Source organism: Falco cherrug, chromosome 14 (assembly GCF_023634085.1).
Source record: "Falco cherrug isolate bFalChe1 chromosome 14, bFalChe1.pri, whole genome shotgun sequence".
Taxonomy (NCBI): Eukaryota; Metazoa; Chordata; class Aves; order Falconiformes; family Falconidae; genus Falco; species Falco cherrug.
Window position 1 is genome coordinate 12,888,981 of NC_073710.1, and position 25,553 is coordinate 12,914,533.

At 37.3% G+C, this 25,553-nt stretch overlaps 2 protein-coding genes across 3 annotated transcripts in view; both read left to right on the forward strand.

The window, feature by feature from the left end:
• The first annotated feature begins 445 nt into the window (after window positions 1-445).
• Window positions 446-17,698, forward strand: TERB1 (telomere repeat binding bouquet formation protein 1). The gene is made up of 20 exons (XM_055726712.1): window positions 446-522; window positions 1,457-1,567; window positions 1,764-1,892; window positions 2,366-2,497; window positions 2,942-3,002; window positions 3,095-3,210; window positions 3,348-3,470; window positions 3,990-4,142; window positions 5,244-5,375; window positions 6,767-6,892; window positions 7,882-8,039; window positions 8,800-9,158; window positions 10,320-10,381; window positions 11,097-11,189; window positions 12,567-12,737; window positions 13,215-13,295; window positions 14,672-14,785; window positions 15,185-15,297; window positions 15,826-16,031; window positions 16,608-17,698. The coding sequence occupies exons 1-20, from the start codon at window positions 489-491 to the stop codon at window positions 16,636-16,638; spliced, it is 2,505 nt and encodes an 834-aa protein (XP_055582687.1). The 5' UTR covers window positions 446-488; the 3' UTR covers window positions 16,639-17,698.
• A 1,231-nt stretch (window positions 17,699-18,929) lies between these two features.
• Window positions 18,930-25,553, forward strand: part of DYNC1LI2 (dynein cytoplasmic 1 light intermediate chain 2) — a 28,721-nt gene continuing 22,097 nt past the window's right edge. For both annotated transcript variants that reach the window (XM_055726671.1, XM_055726673.1), the window contains exons 1-3: window positions 18,930-19,207; window positions 19,972-20,045; window positions 20,446-20,562. In XM_055726671.1, coding sequence (XP_055582646.1) covers window positions 19,113-19,207; window positions 19,972-20,045; window positions 20,446-20,562 — 286 coding nt within the window. In that variant the 5' untranslated portion in view covers window positions 18,930-19,112. The remainder of the gene's footprint in view (window positions 19,208-19,971; window positions 20,046-20,445; window positions 20,563-25,553) is intronic.

Sequence of the window (25,553 nt, forward strand, 5' to 3'; positions counted from 1 at the left end):
GGCTGATCATGTTATTGTGGATGTCAGACATACCTGATCCTCTACATAATGTTACTTTATGGTCTTACTGCTAGTTGTTAGCTGATGACAAAGTTGGCAACCTATTGTAATGAAAATTGGATCAGATTTATTGTGATAAATGACACAGAGCTAGGTATGTTTTTAATGACAGGGACGCTTTTGCTGCCATGCAATGGTAACATGGAATCCCCTGACTTCTGTATAAGGTTAACTGTCAAAAGATAATAACACAATAGTTAAAAATGCAGTGTTACTCTAAAATACTGTATTTCTACAGGAAATCATTGCTGTGCAAGAGCATATTAAACTGTGTGTGTCAGATGATAGAGTAAACCCATAAAACTGGGAAGCATGCATTTTAAGAATAATTATTTAATTCATACAGTATATGATACACACTGCTAATCTGAATAGAAAAGACATTTCTTCCTTACTGTTGTAGAACAAGAACAGAGATACAACCCAAAATGGAAACTGAAAAGCTGCAGAAAAAACAGTGTGGTAAGATAAGCATATGATTTATCATTTATTAGTTGCATCAATTTTACAAAGTGTTAGTAGACTGTGATAGGTCTGTCATGGGGTGGTGAGCTGTTGGGGGCATGTTCTTTTTCCTTGTTGCCAATTTTTTTGATTCTGTATTGAACAGCTAAAGGGCAAATGTAATTACAAACTTGCAAGGAATAAATAATACCACCACTAAGTCACTTTTTTTTTTTCTAATATTTACCCGCATTTTTATTGTATTTTAACTTCTTTAAGAAACCCCAAACATTACAGGTGCTTTAAATATACAATATCTGCTGTTACTGTTGAAAATAATTTTCAAGTAAGTCTTTTTACTATATCCAAAAGACTAAGAAACAGGTTTTTCAAAGTGGTTTACCTACCTAGGTTTTATATGGGTACCCAGAAAAAGCTTTGTGTTAACTTAATAACCTAACAACCTGATTCAAGATTCTAGCTGCTGTGGTAAGTGATTAAGTCTTCTGTAACTAAATACCATATAGCAAGCCTTGCTTTGTTGGATTCTTCCCCTCTTCACTCTGCAGATTTGTAGTTTGTATTTTCACTCTGAATATTTTCATGGTTCTGTATTATTCACTTAAATACACTTAATGCACCTTGCAATTGCAAATTTACTATTTAGTAATGTAAATTACTAGCAACTGTTAGTGTGATGTAAAGCCAGAAATATTAAAGAGGCTGTTACTTTAGCAAAGGAAATCATGCTCAAACAGCTAACTATGGAATGGAAGATTTTTACGTTGTGTGTTATTTATAGATGGATATAAGTGGTGTGGCTCCATTTTTTGCAGTTTTTTCTTTAAAATATGTATACATACTACATTTTGGTGCAAGTTTATTGTAGTACTAAATAGATTAACATAAAGAAAAGAATAATTTTCATGAAGTTTTTTGTGTTTGCTCTTAGATGTGAGAACAGATCTGAACTTACTGCTTGAATGCCTTAAATATCAGATGGACTGCCCTGTATCTCAGAAAGAGGCTTTGATCACTATTTACTCAATTTGTCAACAAAACAGTAAGAAGCATTCTTCCATAGAAATAATGCAATCATTTACGTTCACAATGTATGTTAAGAAGCTGGTTGTCACTGTAAAAAAAAAATTTTTTTCTACATGTTACAAGGTTTGAGAAGTCACAAAATCTTGGAATGTTTTCATTTTACAGAGAACTGAAAGCAAAGGTTTAACTTTTGTTCATTTTTTCTGTTACAGGTGAAGCAAGCGAGTATTTTCAAGAAATTGGTGGTTTGATGTTTATAAGTGATCTTGCAAAGTCAAGTGTTCATTGCATAGTAAAGGAAGCAGCTTTATTTACATTAGGAATTATAATAGAGAGTAATGGTAATAATAAGTAATATTATTTGTATTTCTGAATAAGTTATAATCCCATGTTACTACTTCTGCTTGTGCTTTATCTCCATTATATTTTTGGTCTCAAAAAATGAGATTACAAGGTTATCAGTTCAAGGAAGGGGCAGTAAAGGTGCCACTGTGTCACTGTCCATCCCCAGATCTGGAGAAGTACCTTGCTGATTTGTGTAGACAGCATGTCTTTATGATACCAGATAGCTGTACTACTACTCTTCCTCAGCAGCAAGTGTTAAATAACCCCTAGATTGTTCCAAAGTTTGCCTACCTCCTGGTTGGTTCAGAACTGACTACAGGGGAAGCCCTTAGTCACCTTGTAGTTCTGTTTTGTCTCCACTCACCACATGCTGGATTCAACCTACACTCTGGTCACTATATTACAAAAATTATTTAGGATTATGAATGGCTTGCTTAAGGACCTAATGATTTTTTTTTTCTGGTTTCAGTTTATTGTCAACAAACTTTGTGTACTTCTGCATTGTTTGAAGACCTCATTTTATTTTTAATTAATAAGGATTCTGGTGTGAACCTGAAAAGAATGTCTGTTTATGTCATCTTGGTACTGGTTTCAAATAATAGTAAGTTGGTTTTGTTTTTATTTTTTCTGTGTTATAACAGCACTTTCTTCTCTTTGCCAATCTGCAGTACAGAAATTTGGGACATTCAATAAATAATTTTTTGGTAAAGTTAATTTCTGTAAGATGAATGGTTGCATGTAACTGAACCTGAATTGTGTAAGTAGATCATCACTCACTGGGATTTCCTTAAATAGCAGTGTTTTAGTTCTAAAAATGAAATTACAGTTTAAAAAAATATAATGCAAACCTGTAGTTTCTGCCAATGTATAGTAAAAAAAAAAATAGAAAGAAATGGAACATTTTTGTCAATGTGTTGGTGTGACTGGGTTTTTTTGGATATATGATTAGGAAATGGAAATAGAATATATATATATGTAAATGAAACTTGATATTAAGATTTTTGTCTCAAGTTGCATGTGTCTTTGGAGTTGTGTTCTTTTTCAGAAAGTGGGCAAACCTATGTCAGAGATACAGGCTGCATTGGTCTTCTGCTGCAGTTATTCAGGTAAGCAAACAGTTGTAATTCAAACAGAAAAATGATACGCTATTTAGGACTTCCTTTGACTATTTGGGACTTGTTTGCATTGTTCTTAACAGAACAACTCTTTCCACCTCTGAGATTAATTTGTCAGATGAAAATACTAATCAGTGCTATCAGCTGTGGTCTTCAGTCTGCAGTACTCTCTGTGCCTGTGTTAACAATCCTCAGAATGGTAAGTGGTGGTGTTAAAATTGTGAGAAATGTTTGAAATATTTCTCCAAAGTGACAACAGTTTGTTTTTATTTTTACTGTTCAACTGAAATTTCATTTTACATTTTGATTTGGGGTTATTTGTTTTTACTTTTTCAGAAGATAATCAAAACATTTGCTGTTCAGTTTTTCCGTATGCCAAAGAGTGGCTCGAAAGTTGCACGGAGCCTGAGATAGTTCGTCCTATTTGTTCATTCGTTGGTCTCACAGTTGCAAATAACTGTAAGTGCAACTCAAGCTTTAAATAGTTTTTCTTTTGTAAAAGCAAGTTTAATTTGATAGTTAAATGTTTGATTTCCTTCTGTCAATCTCTACAAATTCATTTGCTGTTTTCCCAACTTTCACCCTGAAAACTGTATTCCACCATCTTTACTTACACTGTGTTGTGCTTAAGTCCATAAATAGCCACAAGCTGCTGTATTTAGTAAGGTCAGTGAAAATTATTTGTAAAAAGCTTTTAATCAAAATAGCTTCCAAGTAAAAGTCATTATTATATCTCTGAAAACAATGACTCGGGTAGAACTCGGGCATAATGTTTTCCATTTGTATGGAAGTATTAGGGCCATGTGTTTCCTGTAACTACATGTCTTAGGATTAACATATATCCAAGTTCTGTTGTATGTGTGGAAATATAATGATTAATACATGCACAGAAAAATTGTGATGAGCCTAATTGATAAAATGCTAAAACAATTTGCCATTTGTATTATTTAAGACACGTTTTTTCTTTTTGTCACTAAGCATATGTGCAGAAATATTTTGTTTCTGTTGGAGGACTGGATACATTAGCTAAAGTTCTCATCAAGCTTATGCATGATTCCTGTATGAGTCACTCAAGCACAAAACTTGCAGTAGTAGTAACAAAGACTCTGGATGCCTGCATTGCTAATGACTGTGAGTGAAAAGACTACTACCTTTTTTTTATATATGGTAATTTTAAACTACAATTTTTAAGGTCTGGGTCTGGTGGAAAAGTGATATGAATGGATGCTAAAAGGCAATGAAGTTATATATATCCCAGCTGATATTGCAGTCTTAAAAATTCAAACATGTATATGGGCAATGGTTCAGTTCATCTGAGGTGGGTTACTTTCTCCTTGTTGCTAAAATAAACATAGTGAAAGTTAAACTATACTGAGAATTAAAAATAAGATGCTAGAGCTAGTTTTGTGTAAGTAAAGCTTAGAACTGGATGTGTCAGTCGTCATATCCTGGAGTTAGAGCTGTGTTTCTGTAGGCTTATGCCTAAACTAATAAGGTTTGTAAGCTTTAAGAGGCTTTAGTAACTCAGGTGTGGAGCTGAACAAACATGGTATGTCTGCATAACACACCTTTACTCTGATTTGCTGCCTGGACAGTGCTATCCGAATGAGGTCTTTGTGTATTCATCAGAAGATTTTGAGAAACCTGGGAGTGTGAAACTGGGCTGTTGGCTATGATTATTTTATTTGACACTTCTGCCATAAGTACTTGCTAACAGAAGTTCAACGAAGTTTGAAAGCATATACCTGCACTAGTTTTGAGCCTAGTTTCAAAGATGTTGGTATGTGACAGGATTAGGTTTCAGCATGTATGTAGTAGCAGTGGTGTCCCCAGTCAGAAACGTTCCTAGCTCTTTTTGTGTCAGATAGTTTATGTGTCAAACTTTATTCCACTCTTGCTGTATTCTGGAGCTGATAAAGGATGGGGAGAAACTCAGCAGAGGCACATTGCAAAGCCCTTGTTTATCAGGGCTTCTACCACATCTTTGTGTAACACAATCTGGCAGAAAGGGCGGTGTTGGATATGGGGAACAGCATGGGCAGAATTACTGCACCAGGAGGGATGTGGTAATTTGAAGTGTTAAAATGCAAGAGAGAGAAGAGAAGGACTGTGCAGTCCCAAGGCTTTTAGAGGTTTGTAGGGATCCCTTGGAAAAGAGCATTTTATACTTGGGTGATGTCTGTACGCTTACCATCTAGTTTATTTTCCTTCAAATTATTTTTAACATAATAGCTGCCATGGGTGTTGTCTTGACAAAGTATCACGCTGTGTCAGAGCTACTGAAGCTGCTGTCGGATGACACTCTGGATACAGGAGATAAAATTAGTGTTATTCTAACAATTGGACACTGTACTGAAGTTTGTGGTAAGAATTGTTTTTATTTTTTTTTTTTCTCTCAGTTTCTATTAAATTCTCACACACTACTTCCATGGTGTGATGTCATCAAGACTGGAACATGAGGGAAAGTTCTATTAAGTAATGTACTATTAATATTAAGAAAAATATGTTTGCTATTTTCAATTTTTACCTTTTAAAACATGTTAGCAGATAGTATTTTTAAGAGCTTAGAAAAAGTAGACTATTATGCAAGAACTCAGAGCTGGGCCTAGGTGTCACAGGGTAAAAATCTTCAAGACCTGGTAACTACTACAGTACATACATAACAAAAGATGACCCTTGATATATATGGCTTCTGTCCACTGTTTACACAGCTATTGATGTTTTTTTAAAAAGCTATATTACAGTATTGTTTTTGAAGTAACATAAGCAGTAGGTAACTTGAAATATTTTTGCCAGGCTCCTCCGGGCTTTCCCAAGCGTATCTGGTAGAAATGTAACACTTAAGTTGGTATTTTATGTTAGTACAAGCCAATAGAATAGGAATTTGTGACATACTGATCATTATTTATACTTACCATTTTTGCTCATGTATGTTCAGAAATTCAAAGAAAAGGGATTATGTTCACAAATCTGATTATCATCCTCTAAATGTCAATAACAAGTTCAATAATTAGCTCAGCAAGTCATCAGTCTGATTATTTTAAGACATGTTTCCATGACGAATTGAAACAAAGCTCAATGGAAGGTGTCTTTCAAATAGAAATATAATTAAACCAACAGAATAAAAGTTTCTCTTAAAATGTCAACACTAACAAAATCATATTTTATCTTTTGCTGATTCTTTTTTATCAAGTTTAGACAACAAAGAATTATTTTTTTGAAAGTTGTCAGTTTTATGAATACATAGTACAAATGAGATCACATTAAAAAAAAATAGCTAATTACATGGTTAACAAGGAGGAACAGATTAGCTAGAACAGGATTAAACTACTAATTTTATGAGAGTTTTGCTAATTATAAACTTTACACTTTTGGTATTTCTGCATCTCAAGGCTTACGTAAATGTAGCCTATATACTTTAGGAGTATATAGCAGAGGAAAAGAAATACAGAAACCATAATTCAATATTTTAGGCAACAACTAAATGAGTTTGGATCTCTGTCATGTAATTTGTCTCAATCCTCCTTCAGTTTTCTTACAAGAACTTTGAGCTGCAGTCAAATCATCCTGTGTGATCTAGAGCACTTCTGCTGCAGCCCTGGTAGTAGGTCATTAATTACAGCATGCTTGGATCTGTAATGAAAATCTCTTTTTCAGAATTTCCCTGGAAGTTCTAAGTATTAGGTTCTAAATTACTCTAAGATTGTGTATGAGGCTGAAACCAATCTGTTTTCCTTTACAATGTCCAATTTTAGAAGAAAACCAGTGTGAACTGCTCCAGAACAATGGTCTTCCACTTATGATTCAGGTATTAACCGAGTCTCAGGATGAGGAACTAAACAAAGCTGCTACTTTTGTGCTGCAAAACTGCAAACAAATGAGTAAGGTTATTGTTACTGCTTTAAAAATTAAAGATGATTCCCGTCTTAAAGTTCTGTTGACTTTCTAAATTATTTTTAACTGTAGGAGGTTTGTAATTCTGTGTACTCAGAGATGTCTGATTTCTGCAAAAAGAGTTGCATGTTTGCCGCTATGGACTGCTTATGGCAGTTAGGCAGAAAAAAGAAAAGTACATATTCCAATGATGTTGCAATAATGCATTTGTGAAAATTATATATGTAGGGCCAGTTCTTAAAAGCATTCCCATCAATAAATTATATGTAAAATACTAAAGTAATTTAACCATGCAACTGGTACTCTATTCCTGGGTATGTACCATTGTATGTAGAGAATAATCAAGCTGGAAATCGCCATGTCTACAATTATTTGGCAATACTAAAAAAATCTTGATCTTCATTTTTAAAGTTGGGTATTCTGAAGTACCCTGTTTAAGTTTTTTTTAAAATTAACTGTATAATACTACCAATGAAACAGAAAGACACCTTGCCCTTTAATCTCTATAGCATGGAAGGTATTATGCAATTGGTAATTAGTAAAAAGCATGTATCTGCGTTTTTGTACTGAAAACATAACTGAGTTATATTTAAGATTGAGAGGCTGTGCTGATTTGCAGTGACCATTAATATGAAGTTTTTAAAAAAAACAGACGCATCCATACTAGTAAAGGACCTATAGAGTTAGGAATAAGTCAATGATAAAGTAATTTTTTAGAGCACAGCATCATTGTGTAAAGAGCTGGTAGTAACTGTAGTTGCAAGTTTGTCTCTTGTAACTTTTTGTTTGCAAGTTTATATTTGAAGTGAATTATGTTTATGTGTAAATTTAAGTTGTATAAAAATTACTATTTAGAGGTTATATTTTGCATTATTTTATTGAGGCTGTCCCTCAGCATACTAAAATACAATAAATAATTATTAAGGTGTTTAGTGATAAAATTTGGAATATTAATATTGTTTTATATTTTATAAAGCTGAACAATTGTCCCTGAAAATAAATGATAATTCATTAAATGTGAACAATGCAGAAGAGTTGGATATGCCAGTCAGAAAAAGAAGTCTACAAGACTACTGGAAGAAAGCAAAAGAAATTTTGGACAGAATAAACTTGATGGAAAAAGAACATGATGAGGTTGGCCTATTTACCGAAGTAGGATAAAACTAAGCAAATCCTTCCAGAGTTTAGGGAGAAATAGAAAGTAAACCCTTAAGATAATTTCAGCGTGAGCTAGAAAAGTAGGGGGAAAACACTGGATGTGTGTGAAACTACAACCTGCAATTTTTACCATTACTGTATATCATACAGAGTTAGAAGTATGCAGGACAATTGGAGAACTCGGGCATCTGTATTTTTATGAAGCATTTCAGTTTATTATAAACCCAGATTTTCTACAAAATTGAGATCATCTGGACAAAGTTATTTTTAACTGTTGATCATTTGAACCTATAATTTTAATATTTGCAAGCACAAAATGCCTGTGATTGCACAGATATGGTGAGATAGATGGTAATGGAAAATGTGAACATAAACTGAAATAAAGTTATTTCACATTTTCTTTGTGCTGTATAACTACTTGGTATCTCTGGGTCTGGAATAGCAATTTTTGAGTTAGTTGGATCTTAATTAAATCTTTTCATTTCTAGAAGTGCCTTGTATTAGTAGCAAATCCATCGCTTCAGCCTGGAATTACCATTTAGTAACTCCTCCTTCAATGCCTTCAGCAGCACTGCTGTCTTGTTGGCCCTCAACTCAGTCTGGGATTTTTCAAGCTTCTCTGGAATTTGCTTTACCTACAGAGTTAGACTGGTCTATCCTAGTTAATCTTGTTACTGAATTTATTTAATATTGTTATAGAGCTTGTATAGTCACTAACTAGTATTTTTCAATACAGGAAAGAGTGCAAGGAAGAGTACTTGTAGACAGATCTTCAGAATCCAATATGGAAGCATCAAAATACCATGAAGTGAATCCTGCTGATCTAAAAGCTTACACAGAAAGAACACATAAAGTGCATTGTCTGCAGTTGGCATCTAAGTCAGATGATAAGGTTCTTGCTTCATCTGTAATTTCTTCTCCAGTGAAGAGTAAAATACTGAACACTATGGGTCCAGTAAATGCTTTTACTAGACAAAGTAAACACATTAATATTCCATGCTCAGTGAATGAACTGCAAACAGACAGCGTACTTCAAAGTCACAGTATGAATGAAAAAACTGCTTGTGTAAAAAATCAGTCTATTCTTCAACTAAGGTAAGTATCTTATACCTAAGCAGAAATATTAAGTTGTTCTTTAGTAATTTCCAAACTGAATGTCAGCCTTTTAAATGAGCTGTTACTATGTCTTTTTCCTCTGGTGAAAAGACATAGCCTTTTGGTGGATCACTAGAGAATATTCTGTGGAAGTGTTTTTGACATTAACTCATCATTGCTTCCTATGGTTATCTTTCCTATTGATAAACAAAAAAATAGCTATAGGCAACTTGCAAGGATAAATACAGATTCCATTATCTTGAATTTGTATCCGGACTTATTCCTCAAGACAGGCAGTGAGTGTGAACAAAACTACATTTCTCCCTTTTTTGAGTTCCTCATTTTTATTGTGCTTTTTTAATGTGGTTGGCCGGACCCTGCTCCTATACAGTTTTTTTATATGCATTATACCATAACTTTGCAACTACCACAGAAATTATCAAGGGCCTAGGATATTTTCCATGGTACATTCAGGTAATTTTTGCTTTGCTACTAATTAGCATACCTTCACACAGCTTCTTTATTTATGTTTTGATTTCTGAAGCACAAAACTATTAAATTTTTTGGGGGGGGAAAGAATGCATATGTATTTGTGTGAAAAGAGGAGTTATCCAAGCATAACCATGGATTAGGCTACTTGCTCCTGCAGCATTCAGAAGTAGTCTATGACATAGAAAAAAGCATGATTGCCATATCATAGGAGCATGCTGGTTGCATGGAAGTTAATCAGTGTAAGAAAAGAAGAAAATAATTACATTTTGGAGCAATTGCTACATCTGGTGAAGGCTACAGTATTTTGAAGATTTTGTGAAAGTTTTATATGCATTAAGTAATCTTTATGTGAATCAGAATTGCAAATGACTCTGGAAACCACCTTCCCTTGAAAGCACTGCATTCCAAATGCTGGAACAGCCATGCTGAACAGCACTGCAAGGAATGCTAATCAGAGGTCTCTGGTAAGTAGATTTTTAACACACGATGATCACGTGTTGGATACTACAAGCCCAGTAACTTGGGATAATTGGAATCAGTTCTTAAAATTCTTTTATCTTTAATGTGGTTTTTGTTTTGCTTTTGGAACATGTGTATTAATTTACAGGTAAATGTCCGTTGTGAATTTGATTTTTTTTAAAAAATTTCTTCACATTTTGATCTTCCCAGTGAAGACTTATTTAAACAACCAGCAGAGATTGTCAAAAATATGAAACAGACATGCACATCAGGTATAAATAGCTATACATATTCCTTTCTTTTGTTAATTTTGACAATTTTATTCTTAATGAGATTTTAATTAGGTTTGTGTGCTATTATAACTCCTTTTTTTTAGATGTTATGTATCATTAGATGGCAGAGTACATTGTGTAAGAGAAATGTTTTTCAGATTTGCGTTTATCTTCTTAGTCCGATACACTTATTTCAGAATTGGGATCTGTGCAATCAAATCTTTATTTATAATTTAGTTTCCTGTTGATTTATAAAATTTAGAATTATGCATTAGATTAGTATTTGCCATAATGGTAGTTTTACAGGTGACTAAGCTGATTTCCAGGTTATACCTATTTAAACTGAGAATAAGTATTGTTCTAGTATATCACATTTATTTCTGTTTGGAATCAGATGCTGAAAAAGTATATAGGGCTTAGTTAAGCAATGTAAGCTTACAGGGTTATTTTGTAGTGTTCAAGTTGAACTAATATGCTTTGGAAGTGTGATGAAAAAGCACTGAATTAAATGTAATTATTCTTGATTTAGAAAAGTGTAAATATAATCCATTTAACTTGAATTTCACATGGATTTTCTGCTGGAATTATTAAATGCATGGATTATTAAAATTTAATAATCCACAAATAGAAAATACGATTGAATATAGGTATGCTGATGCATGATAACAGCAAGACAGGTTGAATTTTCTTAGTAGTTTTTTCCTTCCTAATGTAGATCAACATTTGTTCTACTCGGAGATAACCAAGGAAGCAAAAAGTACTTCAACTACATCTGCATCCCATGAAATGGCAGACTTAAGGTGTTTAGGTAAGTATTATCTTAGGTTTTTAAGCCTTCTTTTTATGGAGTCAAGAGTCGGCAATGCAGTAAGTGAACTGACATTACAGAAATTTTAACACATCTATTGGATTACCTATTATGGAATTCTTTTCTGCTTCCTTTCCTTTCTCTGCCCCTAAAACATAACAAATATTGAACTAAAGCCTACATATTCCAGTTTCAGTCTATATATCTTTTCTTAATGTGCCTTTACTAACAAACAGAGTATGTAGTAGCTTAAAAGATGACACTCTACTTACAAGAATACTTAAGAGTGGGTGTTTTCACCCTTCCTCTGATGGGAAGGAGGGAGGAAAAACATGTAGCCCTGCTCAGTTCCATCATGTGTTCCCCTGGTAAGCCTCCTAACTATTCTGCAGCCCTTCCATTTTCTCTGCCTTGCTGCTAAGTACAGGCAGTCAGTTTTACAGTAATCCAGGATTGTAGCCCTCAGTTACCCCATCTTCCACATCCTGGACATGGTCTTTCAGTAGGTTATATAGGTTATACAAGAATGCTGCTGGTACAGTTTTGGAAGTGGGTTTTGTAATCAAGCTTGTGTCTCTAGTAAAACAGAACAAAAAAACCCACCAAAAGTGCAAAAAAAAAAAAAAAAAAAAAAAAGGAAAAAAAAAAGCCCATAACCTGCTTTTGAACATCATTTTGGCATATGAATCTGAGTTGTCAAACTAAATTCAACCTGAGCTTTAGCACTGCTTATCTTACACTAGAATATTGCAGGTATGTACCAGTGCCCTTCTTATAATTCCTCAAAGTACAGAAGTTCTCCTTCAGCTGACGTAACTAGCTGTGAGAACATCCAAGAATAACTAAACCATAAATTACCCTAGGAATGTCCTCAAAAACGAACAGGAAGGCTTCCTGTGAGGAAATTCGTACTGAATCCAGACTTACCATTTATTCAGTTTAATACAAGTAAAAGTTACAACACAGAAAGTTTCGAAGTATAGCAACGACATCTTACATTTTGGCTTCTGGATAAATGCGCAAAAGGAATTGAGCCCCTTTCTTCCCATCCCACTAATATTTTTACTTCTGTAGAGGATCAGTGCCTCATTTAGTACTTCAGGAGTTGAAGCGCAGTGTAATTTGGTCCCACAGGTCATGTTAAAACAGCTTTTTTTCACCTGGCAGTTTATTTTTTTACAAATACAAGAGAGCAAGTACAAGAAGTAAGTATGTTCAAGGACATACATAAAAGTATAACCTCTTTTGAAATGTGTATATGGAAAATAGGAGGTTAAATTGTAGATCATAGTGAGCAAAATAAAATGCTGGACTTTGTGATGGCTTCTTTAACATTTGCAGTTGTTGTTTGTACAATAATCCATTTTTTTTTTCCAGGCTGTAGAGCAGGAGGGCTATTGTTCAATAGTAAAACCTTTACCAAGATGTTGCAAAATTGTCCATACCAGTGTGACCGTCACAAAGTAATTCTGGAAGCTGAAGAAAGATATAAAAAGGAACTTCGCAAACTGGCTGTTTGTAACAACAGTAGATACGTAACTCCTGAGAGTAATTATGATTATTTTTTCTTGTTGTTGCTATTGTTTTAAATAGTCTTTAAAATTCTGAACTTTTTTTTTTGTCTGATTCTGATTGTCCTGCTTTTGTAAACTCATTTGATTGACCAGTGATTTGTACTAAGTGAGATCAGAACTAGCCACTTCTGTTTTGGGGATCTTTTTCTGTCTATTTCTTGGTAGTAGTGATACATTCTCATTACAGGCTTTGATGAGTCTCCTGTGTGCCAGTTAGTCAAGTACTAACAGAAGGAAATATATTAAGTTGAAATAAGTGTGAATGGTGTATGACATCATAACAAGGTCATTCCATTCTAATATTACAGACTTAAGATGTAAGAAGCTTATAATTCTTAATGAATTAAATAAAAGCGCATCCTATATTTTTCTAGTTTAAAGGAGGCATTTTGAAAATTAAACAGTTGTTATTTACTTGCATTTGTACTGGTGTCTATCTTATATTTTCCAGAAACACTGCTGACCCCAGTGAAGAAAGAAAGACTGCATACAGAAATATCAACTTTTAGGAGCAAAAAGGATATTTTCCAGAGTAAGGGCCTGGTTTCAAAATTACTGCAGAAAGCCCTTACTGTCTAAGTAATGCTTTTGCAGGATTTGCAGGACTTTACCATGGGAGGCTATGGATAGGGAATTACTCCTTCCCCCCCCCCCCCCCCCCCCCCCGTGAATTCTGTGAAAAAACTGTATGATAATCAGTCAGAAAATGCATATTCTGTAGTCGTGGAATTATGTTACACATATTAGTTCACAACGAAGTTATCTGGCACTTGCTTTGTAGATACTGCTCTGAATCCTGTCAGGGTTACTTCCATGCCATCTGCTATTTTTCAGTTTTGTGGCATTAATTTTTAAAATGGAGAGATATAGTCAGGATCAGAACACAGCACAGTTGCTTGTTCCTGGATTCAGCATCACTCTATTACACAGTTATAGCTATGTTATCATATTATACCTGTTTCTGTTCTTGCATGGGAGCTCTGCTAAGGACCTGGGTCTCTGTATGCTGAAAAGTTAAAAGGGTAAACCTTGATGTATGCAACAATACTAGAGCAAGCAACTGAAAACAACCTACCAGAAAATGAAGTACAGGAAATGTATTTACCACACATATGCATTATGAGGTGTTGAATAACGTGTTATTAACAAGGTGAAGGTGGAAAAGTGAATGTAAATTCCCTCAGTTTCCGCAGTGCAATTTAGGAACTCTATGTTTACAGACCCATCAGTTGCCCATAAAAACTGATATTCTTTATAATACACAACTGTCCATTTGTAAATAGCTAAGTACATATGTTTAACAGTGTTTTATTCTGTAATACATCAAAAAAGTTAACGGTTATAATTTTTTTCCTTAATCTGCAGATACATATTTTTACATAATTCACAAGGAATTTTCTTCAGAATGTGGTGTTTGTGGGTACATCCTGCAGAACTCCAACTACAGTCATACATTACCACATTCATCAACTAGTAACCAATACTGTTTCTTATGATCAATGACCAGAAATTTTAAAGTAGGCTGAAGCAGCTCTCTAAATCAGAAGTAAAATTCTAAAACATTAATATTACTTTTTTAAAAAAAGTCTCTTGAAAAATAAGCCCACCTATCAGGAACTTATTTTTGGCTTCGTATTTCTAAAAACCTTGTTTACATTGTTATTTAATTAATTTCCGGTAAAAGCGGAACTTTTAGCAAGTAACCATTTGCTAAAGTAAACTGAATTTTCCAGCCTTTCTTCCAAGTAGATAGTAGTATGGCTCAAAAGATGGTTCTTTCTTAAATTTTAATTCCTAAAACATTACCTGTGTTTTGTGTTTTGTTTTTTTTTGTTGGTTGGTTGGTTGGGTTTTTATAAGAAAGACGCATAATACAGGAGATGTATTTATTTTGGCTTTTTTTTCAAGGTATTCTTTTGACTCCAGTTAGAAAAAACAAATCTAATATTTCAAGTAGAGACGAACATAGTAAAAATACTAGGTTGGCTGACGACTATAACTTGATACCTACATATAAGACCTGTGAGTATTACCAGTATTTTAATTCTGTAATAAGCATAACTTTAAGATTAGGTTTTACATTTAGGTCAGGGCATTGAGAAAAGCACCTGTGCTTGCTATTGGAGACAAATGGCTAGGAATTTAAACAGGTTATATTCTTGTACCTTCTATCATAGTATTACTGATGTTTGAGTTATTTCCTATTATTTGCTAGTTGCTTCCAGTGCATAAATAATTTTCATGTGTTAATGATGAGAAAAAGTTTTAATGAAAATGAGACATTACTAATAAAGCAACATTTACATATTTAAGTTCATTAGAAGAAATGTTCCTTTACAGCATTCATACTATATTCAGTTTTGCAGTAGATTTCAATTAGGTTAAAGTAACTAAAAGATGGCTTTGTTCACAATTCCATAGTTTTCCAGAAAAACCAAGATGCTAACTTAAAGAGACAAAGAGTCAAAGAAATGTGCAGCCAGGAATGTCAGCGCTTAAAAGGAAACTGCAAATATTTACTTGACAAAGATGAGGTAAGTTATGCAAAGCCTGATCATACACTCATATATTTATAAATATCCAAATGAAATCACTATGAATTGCTTAATTTCTTTTTAAGTCTGCTTTAACAGGAGCCCAGTAGCAAAGTGAACCTTATGAAAAAGATACTCTGTTGATTCTACTCCAGTCATACTGATTATCTCTGAAAAGAGTTAAGTATTTTTCAGTTGGCAGTCTTTTCTGAATAATGGATATGGAAGTGTGCTTCTTCTGGCACTAATGAAAATTTACGTAGTAAATAACAGAAACGTAAAGGAGTAAACATACTAAAGGTATAAACTATGTAGGCATGGCAGAAATGAAGGTGAAAGTCATGTACAAAATACTGTATTTCAGTAAGTGGGTGAAGCATCCTTGAAGAACCGTTGTTGTCTTGACAAAGTGATCATTTCTGTAGAACTACTTAAGATTGTGTTGTCAGTAATAATGCATTACATCCAAATGCAAAATAGTATGTACATTTACATAATTTTAAATTACACTAAAATAAATATTTGCAGAACAATGACATAAGTTTCCTGGGCACGAACACAAGAACTTTAGAGAAGAGAAGAACACGAAAAGATTTTATGACTGAAGAAATTAACTGTCTTTTGAGTGGAGTAAAAACCATGGGTAATCACTGGAATGTAATTTTGTGGTCTTATCCATTTCAGAAAGGACGGACAAGTGTTGATCTTTCCAAGAAATACCACAGGTTACTGTTGTAAGTAATAATAATTTAATTTTCTACTGATCATATATGCTGTCAGCTCAGTTACCAGCTGCTGTCCCTGAATTGACCTGGGGGGAAAAAAATAAAATAAAGACAAGCTGTCAGCCCCTGGTATTGTGCTTTGTATCAGCTCAGGCTGAGCGTTAGAATAGTCTCCGACATAATTCAGTCAGGGGCTGTGCTTGGAGAGGGAGAACTAAACTGGGAGACTATTAGAGAGACTTTGAACCTTCCAGTGCCATCCGACAGGATAGAGAAAGGATAAGAATTTCAGTTAAGGACTCTAAACTAATCCCTATGTTTATTAGGAAGTTGATATTTTCTCTGCTGACTCTCTTTTCTGATGATGGTTTGTGAAAATCTCTGTGGTAGTTTTCACCATGTTTAATATGAGATTACACAGAGATGCTATCTATGGGATGGAGTAGATAGCATCTCTGCTGTGCTTTGGAGATGTGTGGGAGCATTTCATGGCAAGCGTTTTTCTATTGAAATGTTTTCTAAAATTGTGCAGTGTTTTGTGTCAACATTTGTTGTGATACTTTCTCTTTTATCTCTGCTTTACAGAAGCAAGAAAAAATGCAAAGATCATCAATAATATCTTTCAAGAGGATTTTGGATTTTGTTGCAGAATGTTGAAGAATAGCATTCCTAACTGAGGTATTGTCACAACAGTATGAACCCTTGAAGAATTTAGATTTCTTGGACTCATATTTTCGGATGATAACATTCACTGACAGTTATGTTTTGTAAATTTAAATTGCATGTAATCTGATAAGAGTTGTTTGAGTTTTTTTTAAGAATACTAACATAGCTAACAAAATCTTCAGCAGTAAAATTTAAGGATGTTTTTTACCTTAATTTAACCTTGAACATTTGATTTATGTAACATTTGATTTGGCTTTTTGTTTGAATCTTTTTATAATTTGCTTTATCATTTGTAAGAAAAGGCTATATTACTAAAATTAATATTTTATGTCAGAAACTGCTGAGGTTAATGTTGTGTCTGAATTTTTTTCCTCTTAATCAGTGAAATGGTTAAAGCAGGTGAAATATTTTTATGTGTTTAATGTGCTGTATGTGTAAAAAAATTACATTTGACAGAAAACACCAAATGTACGGTTAAACACTGCTGCATATAGTAGGCAAATCTTAGATTGGTACCTAAATTGAAATAGAAAGTTGTGGAAATGTCAGAACTTCTTGGTAGAGGTTTTAGTGTGGTTCAGCTGCAGTATTTCTTGACTGATATTAATGGCTGGACCTACCCAAAGTACTTAATGTTGAACTAAGTGGCATGCATGTACTCGTGACATTTGGTTTCTGTTTACAGTTAAATATTTTTTAATGTATTATTCAAGTCAGTGACCAGAACCACCGTTTCTGCTAATTACACAATTTCTATAGAAAGCTTTAGTGAAAACCTTAGTAAATTGATTTTTCAGTGATAGCCTTTGTATTTATTTTGTATTTTTTTATCTATTTTGATAAAGGAATGATTAATTAATTAATTCATTGTGGAAAAAGTTTAGTTACCTTATTGGCACTAGGTTTTCACTATGATGTAGCTTAAATGCTCAAAACCGAGCAAGATAACAAAAAACTGAAAGACTTGCAGTAAAGTGATGCCAATGACATAATAAATAGGTCTTCTAATACTTTCAGCTGTTGCAGTTTGGTTTTTATATTATTAAAATACTCAAGTACCTATAAAATACATCTTTAAATGGAGCTTTTCAAAGCAGCGTAGATAAATATTGGCATATGTATTTGCAGAGTATGAGCCGAAAGGAGTACTGAGGAGTGGTACACACAACGGGGAGATTTTGGTCTGTTGTACACTGTACAAAAGCTAGTTTAGATGAGCTGCTGTTTTATCGATTGACTGAACGTGTATTAGTAATCCATATGATTCTGTCCTAAATATATTTCAAGTGGAGAAAATACGTAAGGTGTCAATCTTTACTTGACATCAAGTCAGAATATCACAATACTGACTGTTTACCTAATCCTATGTATAATTTAGGTCAGAAAGGACCTCTGATGTCCATAAGCTCATGTTCTCCGAGCGGAGCTAATTTCCAAGTTAGTCAAGTTGCTTAATGCCAACTTCTGAAAATGTTCAGGGATGAAACTCCCCCAGCCTCTTTGGGCAACCTCTTGTGGTGCTTCAGCTGCTCTCGTAATGCAGGTTGCCAAAAAGAGACATCATTAAAGCATTCTTGTATAATCCAAAGAGGGAAGAGTCATGGCCTAGAAGCAAGCGGAAACCTGATGTGTGAATTTGTGCAAGTCAGTTATATCTTTTTCTCTTTTGATTGACTGTACAAGCTCGATACATCTTACTCGTATTCTTGTGTAACGCTTCAGAATCCACATGTAACAGGCATTATACAAATGTAATTGCGTAAGAATAATTAATGTTTTTAGGCAGCTTAAGCTACCCAGCGTGATCTTTTGCACTTTGAAAAGCTGAACTGACGGACAAATCGCAAAAGAAAGGACGTTTACAAAAAAACTTGGGACTTGCGTTGTGGTTCTGTTAGAAGAACAGGAATTATTGGCGGCATGTAAGACCTCGGGTGGGAAGCGGAGCTTGCTTTAGTAGGGAATAACCCGTAGCGGGCAACCTCACCGAAAAGCAGGCGTTCGTTCCGCGGCGGCGCTCCGCGCAGCGCTGGCGGGGCTGCCAGCCGGGGCAGCAGCAGCGCCGTGCCGCCCGCTCGCTGCCGCCGGAGCGGGGCCGGGGCCGGGGCCGGGCAGCGCCCCGCTGCTCGCAGCGCCCAGGGCGGGGAGCGCAGCGGCCGACACCAGGGGGCGCCGGCGGGGGCGGCCCCACCCGCGGTGGGAGGCACCGCCCAGGGCGGGGGGCGCTGCCGGGGCTGCCCGGGTACCGCCTGATCGGAAAGCGGCGCGTCCGCGGCGGCGGGGGGCGGCGAGGGGCGGCGGGCGGCGGCAGGGCGCGGCGGGGCCGGCGGCGCGGGGCGGCGAGGCCGCCGAGCCGGGGCGAGGGAGGAGCGGGGTCCTCGGCGGGCCCGGGTGAGGTCACTCTTTGTGGCTGCAGTTGGCAAGATGGCGCCGGTGCTGGTGGAGAAGAAGCTGCTGGGGCCGGACGGGCCCGGCGGTGCCGAGCTCCCCAGCGAGGAGGAGGAGGGGCAGAACCTCTGGTGAGCGGCCGTGCCGGGCGGAGCCCCCCTGGCCGCGGCACCCGGGCGGCGGCGAGCGGCTGCTGCGGGGCGTCGGGCGCCTGTCACGGCGGGGGTCTCCCTGCGCCGCCAGCCGCCCCGGCGCTCCTGCGGCGGGCCCGGGCCCCGCACCGGGCCGGGGTAGCGGTGGGCGTCGGCGGGGCCGCGCTCGGGCCCCGGTGACAGCAGCGGCGGGCGGCGCCGCGGCGTGTCCCTGCCCGCGGCGGGGCCGGCTGCCTGGCGGCCGGGGGGAAACGCGGGCCTGCCCGGCCCGGGGGGCGTGCGGGGGCCGGCAGTGCTGCGAGGGCGCGGGAGAGCAGATGTGGGGCGCCCCAGAGGGTGGGCTGCAGCGCATGGTTTGCCGTCGCTTATCTCAGAGAACGCTTTTAAAAACATCGCGGCAGGGGAAATGGTGAAGTACAGTAATGGTTTGTGGCAGGGTTAGTCATCAGCGGAGAAGTGGTGCTTCCCAGTAACGTGACCTCTTCCCAGGGAGAAGCACAGGGAATGGTACCGCACGTGTTTGGGAATTACCGGGCCTTTCCTCAAAAAGGCGGCGTGCCCTTGGCCTTCCACAGTGAACTTAAAGATCTACCCGTAGCATCATAGCTAGTTTGTAAACAGAAGGTTGTAGCTGGGCTGGCCCGTGCAGATGTGCTGAGCTCATGGGTGCTGTCAGCCGGGCCGCGCCTGGGCTGTGCGTGTGCGGGGCCGCCCGGCCACAGTGATGGATGCTCTTTTCCTAGGTCCTCCATACTGAGCGAAGTTTCTACCCGGTCAAGATCTAAATTGCCGTCAGGCAAGAATATTCTGGTTTTTGGTAAGTAACATATGCAAGCAGCTGGGTGGTTGGTGGTTTATTTTTCTTTTTTAGGAGCAAAGAGTGTTTAAAACAACGATGTGCACAAACTGACGTATCAGTATTAGGTTATGTTATACGATCTACAGTATTATTGTCTTCAGGCTGATAGATTTACTTTCTTTTTGGTTTGTGCTGTTAGATTTATAATGTATATTTAAACAAATGGAATGTAATAGAGAATAATTAAGTGCATCATTCTCATAAGCCCTTGGGTTTAGCTGGAAGAAAACAAATAAATATGGTCTAAAAAAATGTAGGAGGTACTTCTCATTGCTTAAATGTGCTTTGAAAAATCTTTTCTACAAAGTTAAAATTAATTCTGAAAGTCTCTCTTTTTTCTGTAAAAACTTACTGGCAGGTGATGATGGTTCAGGTAAAACCACACTTATGGCTAAAATACAGGGAGCAGAGCATGGCAAGAAAGGAAGAGGGCTGGAATACTTGTATCTAAATATTCACGATGAAGACAGGGATGGTAAGTTCATTTTATATGTAATCTCTTTACTGTAATTAAGTAACCAACATGCTTTTTTAATAACTGTGGTTTTGTCAGTGTGCTTTGGATTACGCCGAAGTAGCTTGCTCCAGTGTTGTTCCGTATATTTTAGAGGCTATATCAATTTCTTAGAAGTGAAATGTATTTTGCGTTCAGTGTACATTCTCTCTCTTGCCCTTCTTACAGCTTGACCTGTGTATGAGAAAAAGTACATTTGAGCGGCTGTCAGGATCCATTTACTTTTAGGGTAGATACATTTGCTGACGGTGTATTGCTGGCAGATACGTTGTCATTTGGTGTGACTGCTTGAGAGCCATAAAAGTAAATGATACATCCGTGAGAATTTAATTTGCGGTATGGATTTCTAGGTGTGGGGTCTTAGGGGGGGCTGTGCGTGGAATTTTGGTTAACTGTATCTGAGGTGTTTTGTTAGAATTGGATGAGCAAAGAACAGAACTTAAAGTCAGCATTACTATTTCCTTTTTGCAAGTTGGAGCTTGTCTCTTTGCCCTTGTCTTTTTCTTTGTTGCTGTTGATGATTGCTCTTCTCTACTGTATGGGAGAGGGATGATGACAGGAGACTGTTTAAAAGCAGGTCTAATGATCGGAATACTCTGGTTTTTAGGATAGGGACAGGAAGAGAGGAGGAGTGAGTTCGTTATGCTTGCTCCTAAATCTGCCTCTGCTTGTCTCATTTTGCATAAACTGCTGGACCTCTTTGTGTTAGTTTCCGTCTTCACAAATAAGAAGACTGTCATTCCCCATTTTTTACTTATTTCTGAGTTTTGTGTTCAGAATGGGGAAGCAGTGGTGGTGGTTCATCTGTGTTCCTGTAAACGAATGAACTAGGAAGGTCTTATAATGGTATTTTGGAAATGGAAATGTACTGAAGGCTTGCACGAGTGATTAAGTACCATATGTGACTGGTTGTTATGGAGATGGGTCCTGTGCACACATGGTAGTAAACTGTCTTTGGATACTAAGTTAGGTGCAGTCAAAAGATGAGTACATTGCCTGTGTCCTCAGTGGCCACCTAATCTTGCAGTACCTAAAAATTTGTTGTGCTGTAATTTTAAGTGCTGAGCCATTCTTGGCTTCTTGAGGTTCTTGGTGTGAGTTCTTTCTCACCATGCACGGTCTTCTTCAGTACTGCATAAATACTTCAGGGGAAGAAAAACCCTATGATTAGCAGTGTGAAGACAGCCTGCGACATCAGGCTTCTTGCAACATCAAAGGAGATGGCGTTACAAGCAGAAAAATGTTCGGTGTGCTATTTTCCCTGGTTCTATCTATCAAGCCTTAAGTATGTCCCTGCTTTGGAAATATTTTGGGGCTGGTCCTGCGAATCTGGAAGTGGTAAGTATTTGAGGTGATTAGAAGAAGCCTGTCATAAGAACCTAGGCAGCGCTGGCAGGAGAAAAAGAGACCTTTTTGCCTACCAGGCTCAGCTGTGGAATTCAGGTCTTCATGCATCCCTTAATGGATGTGTTAGGATCTAATAATACACGCCTCTTTCCTTTCTGTCTCATTAGTGTCATCAGCAAGCAAAATAAATAGCAAAGTGGGTCAGGACCTCCCAGCAGGCAGAGATAACACTCTTCCTTCTCTAGGACAGGTTTGAGTTTGTTTCTTTAAACTCTGTGTGCTTTAGATGTGTGTATGCTCAGATACAGATTTGGGAACAAAGCCTTTATAGTTGACCCACAGTTCTTGGAAGCCATAAAGAAGCTCCAGATGGGCATTTGGGAGCTTATGATCACATGTTCATTTTTGAAGGTATCTGCTTTTCATTACACCCCAGCCTATTCAGGACCAGCAAACCACAAGGATTTCCAGGGGCCTCAAATCAGCAGTGGTAACTGAAACTCTGTAGCAGAGTGAGAAGATCTTTTCAACTTCTTTCCCAGGTGCTAGAAGATTTCTTTGCTCTCTTTGCCTTTTTCCTCTTCATTTCGGAAAAGTTTATTCCTTCCAGGAGAAGTATTTTGGTCATAGTGCCAAGTCATTATCTGCCTCCCACCTCCCTTCAAAAATCTTAAGGAAAATGGTTTTATGTTGCTTCTTATCCCATTTCGCCCCTCCCCTTCCTCCTTAAGGGATATTTGAATCTGGCCTCTCCTACATATTAAGTAGAATGACTCTAGATAGCTACATGCATATCTTAGTTTACAGTTACTTCTGTTTTTTCCCCTAAAGATTAGGTCACTGGTTAAATTATTCTTTTTTTTTTTTTTTTTTTTGTAGGGAAGTTAAAGAAATGCATAGAAAGCATCTCTTTTTTTGAAGGACCCCTGCGGCTAATACAGGTGCCCACTAACTTTTTGGTTTTCACTGTCATCTGCTTGTTTCTTGGCAGTGGCTGGTACCTAGCTTGGATGGCAAGATACAAATCACCATTGCATTGGTAATTATGTAGCGTGCAGTACATTGGTCCCTAGGTCTTGGGACAGCTTAGGTCTGCTACTGAATCCCTACCTGAAAAATCTCCTTCCTAGGGTACTATCCCAAATTCTGCCTAGGTTAAGGTGTTTTTTCAAGAAGAGGTTTGGGGATGTCTGAGAAGCAATCCTGAGAGAGAGAGCGCGTTCTCCTAGATCATTAGCCTTGGGTACAGTATCCTTGGAGCATATGGTGGCTTCTGCATATGTAACACCGTAGTTCATCTGGATGAAAGTACTTATAGCACTAGCTGTAAAGTTAACTCACTATATTAAACGACCTTGGAGCTCAGGCCCGAGAGCCCTCTGTTAGTGGGGTTTCTCAGGGAGTGTGGACAGTTTTAATTTTTTGCTTGCCTTTGTGATGAGCAGATGTTTTGTGTCTGTGCTGGTTAGTCTGCTTTTGAGAGCTGAGAATCTTAATTTGTAGGAGGTAGAAGAGAGGCTCTGCATAAGTTTCTTAAAGGGTACATGTTTCTGGAGTAGCTTTCAGAGTCTCTGGCAGTGGTGGTGCAGAGGGAACAAGCCAATGAGACAAACTGCATGGACTGGTTTTGTAGTGGTACTGTATGGGTTAGCTGGCAATTATAGAGACCACAGAGAACTTTCAGCTGAACTGCCTCACATTACAGATGCAGTACAGTTGTCCTGACTCTGCCAAATGTGCCAGCGAAGAAGAGCCAGTCTGTTGTTGTGTTTTTACTTGTAACAGAATCAAGCAGTCTTGGTTTTGTGCCTCAGGTTTGGACTGGCCCCAGTCATATCATATGCATATTCCAGTTGAACTGGTTATTCCAGGTTGAGCCAAGTGCTGCTGGTACACTGGTTTCTAATGGGAAAATTGTCTTTTTGTTAATATCTTTAAAGTACTTCTCTTGAAAAATATTTTCCCCGGTTTTCCTTCTCTTCACAGCTTGGACAAGGGATATCTAATTACCTCTGATACCTTTTGAATAGATGCAGGAGATGTAGTTGCAGTTCGCGGAATCAACCATCTGCAGTAACATCCATCAAAGCTGGAAAACCTTTTTTCATGGCTAAAGAGATAAGGAAATATTGACGGGATTTAGAAATGTAGTTTTATCAGATACTGTAATAGTCTTTAGTAAGTAGCACCTGCTTGTCCAACAGGCTGTTGTAATTGTTTGCTCTGTTTTGGTGTCTCATGTCATAGCCACTACGAAAGGCCCAGTTAACATTCATGTCATATGACTAATGAGGAGCTTGGCATGGTGCTGACAAAGTTGAATTTGCCATCAAGTCCTTGCCAAATTGTGAACAGCCAGTACTGTATTTTTTAAGCGTGTTTTATATTTGTAGCAAATGTAAATCACGAGCCATACCTCTTTACTGTAAGAAAGGAGCAAACCCTTTAATTTTCATACAATGTTATCTTTTTTTAGAAGTATATTTTAATGTGAGTGCTAGACTTCCACTGTTGCTAGCAGATTCATTTCATTTGAGTGATAGTTCCAACTGCATTCTAGTTCCACCTCTATTCTGGTTTCAGTCTGTATTCTAGATGTTAAGCAGAAACAAAATCCTTAAGTAGGACAAAGGTTTTCAGCAAACAAAACCTTTGTAACTTCTACATACTGGCTTAAAAAGATGACTTAGAAGGAGTGAATTAGGATATTTATTATTTTTTGTTACTTGCTAAGGTGTAAAATTCTTTTCTGCAATCAAAGCACTCACCCAGGAGAATCTATGAAACTGCTGCTGAGAGTTCTAAACTTTCATAGATTATAGATAGACTTAAGTTAGGTTTTTAACTTTCATATTTTCTTCAAAGAGAAACTTGTGCATAGACAGGGTATTATAATGTCTGTTAGTGACCTTAACTCGTAGAACGCTCACAGGGTTTTTATTCACTGGTAGATTTCTGCTTTTGGGAATGTACAAAGGATGTTTCTGGAATGCAGGGAATAAGGGTGCAGCATAGATGTTTCATTTACTGTTGTGTAATAGTAAACGTGTAAATGTGTTCACATTACATTGTGTTTTTCCAAACTTTTACCAGACTTTCCGTGTCCTTAGAGGCCTTCTGAACGCTTTAGATTTTACATCTAGTGCTGTAAGAATCCTGTGTGCTATCAGTGAGGCGGTTTCCTGAAGTGGGGAGAAGGGAGGGCAGAAACAATTGACAAATATGCAAAGATGCATTTCTTACATAAAGAATTATTGTAACTTTGCTGCAAAGGATAGATCTGAGAAGCTAAAAGCGTAACTGTTGGCCTATTTGTGTGGTGACTGATGTTTGAATGTCTTCTGACAGCCTAACAGTACTTAAGTAGGAGCGTAAGAAATGCTAAGTGAAGACTGCCCACGTATAGCATCTTGATGTAATCTGTCAGTAACTTGGCTGTTCGGTAATTTTATCCAGGACCAGATTAGAAGGGATACTTTCTTCTCCTTCCAACTTCCCTGGTCAAGTTTGTGCCTTTTTCTAGAGCCAGTTTTTTGGATTCTTCCCTAGAGTAAAGTTACAATAGCCACAGCAACTGGATTTATTTTGTGAAGTTAAAAGATTTG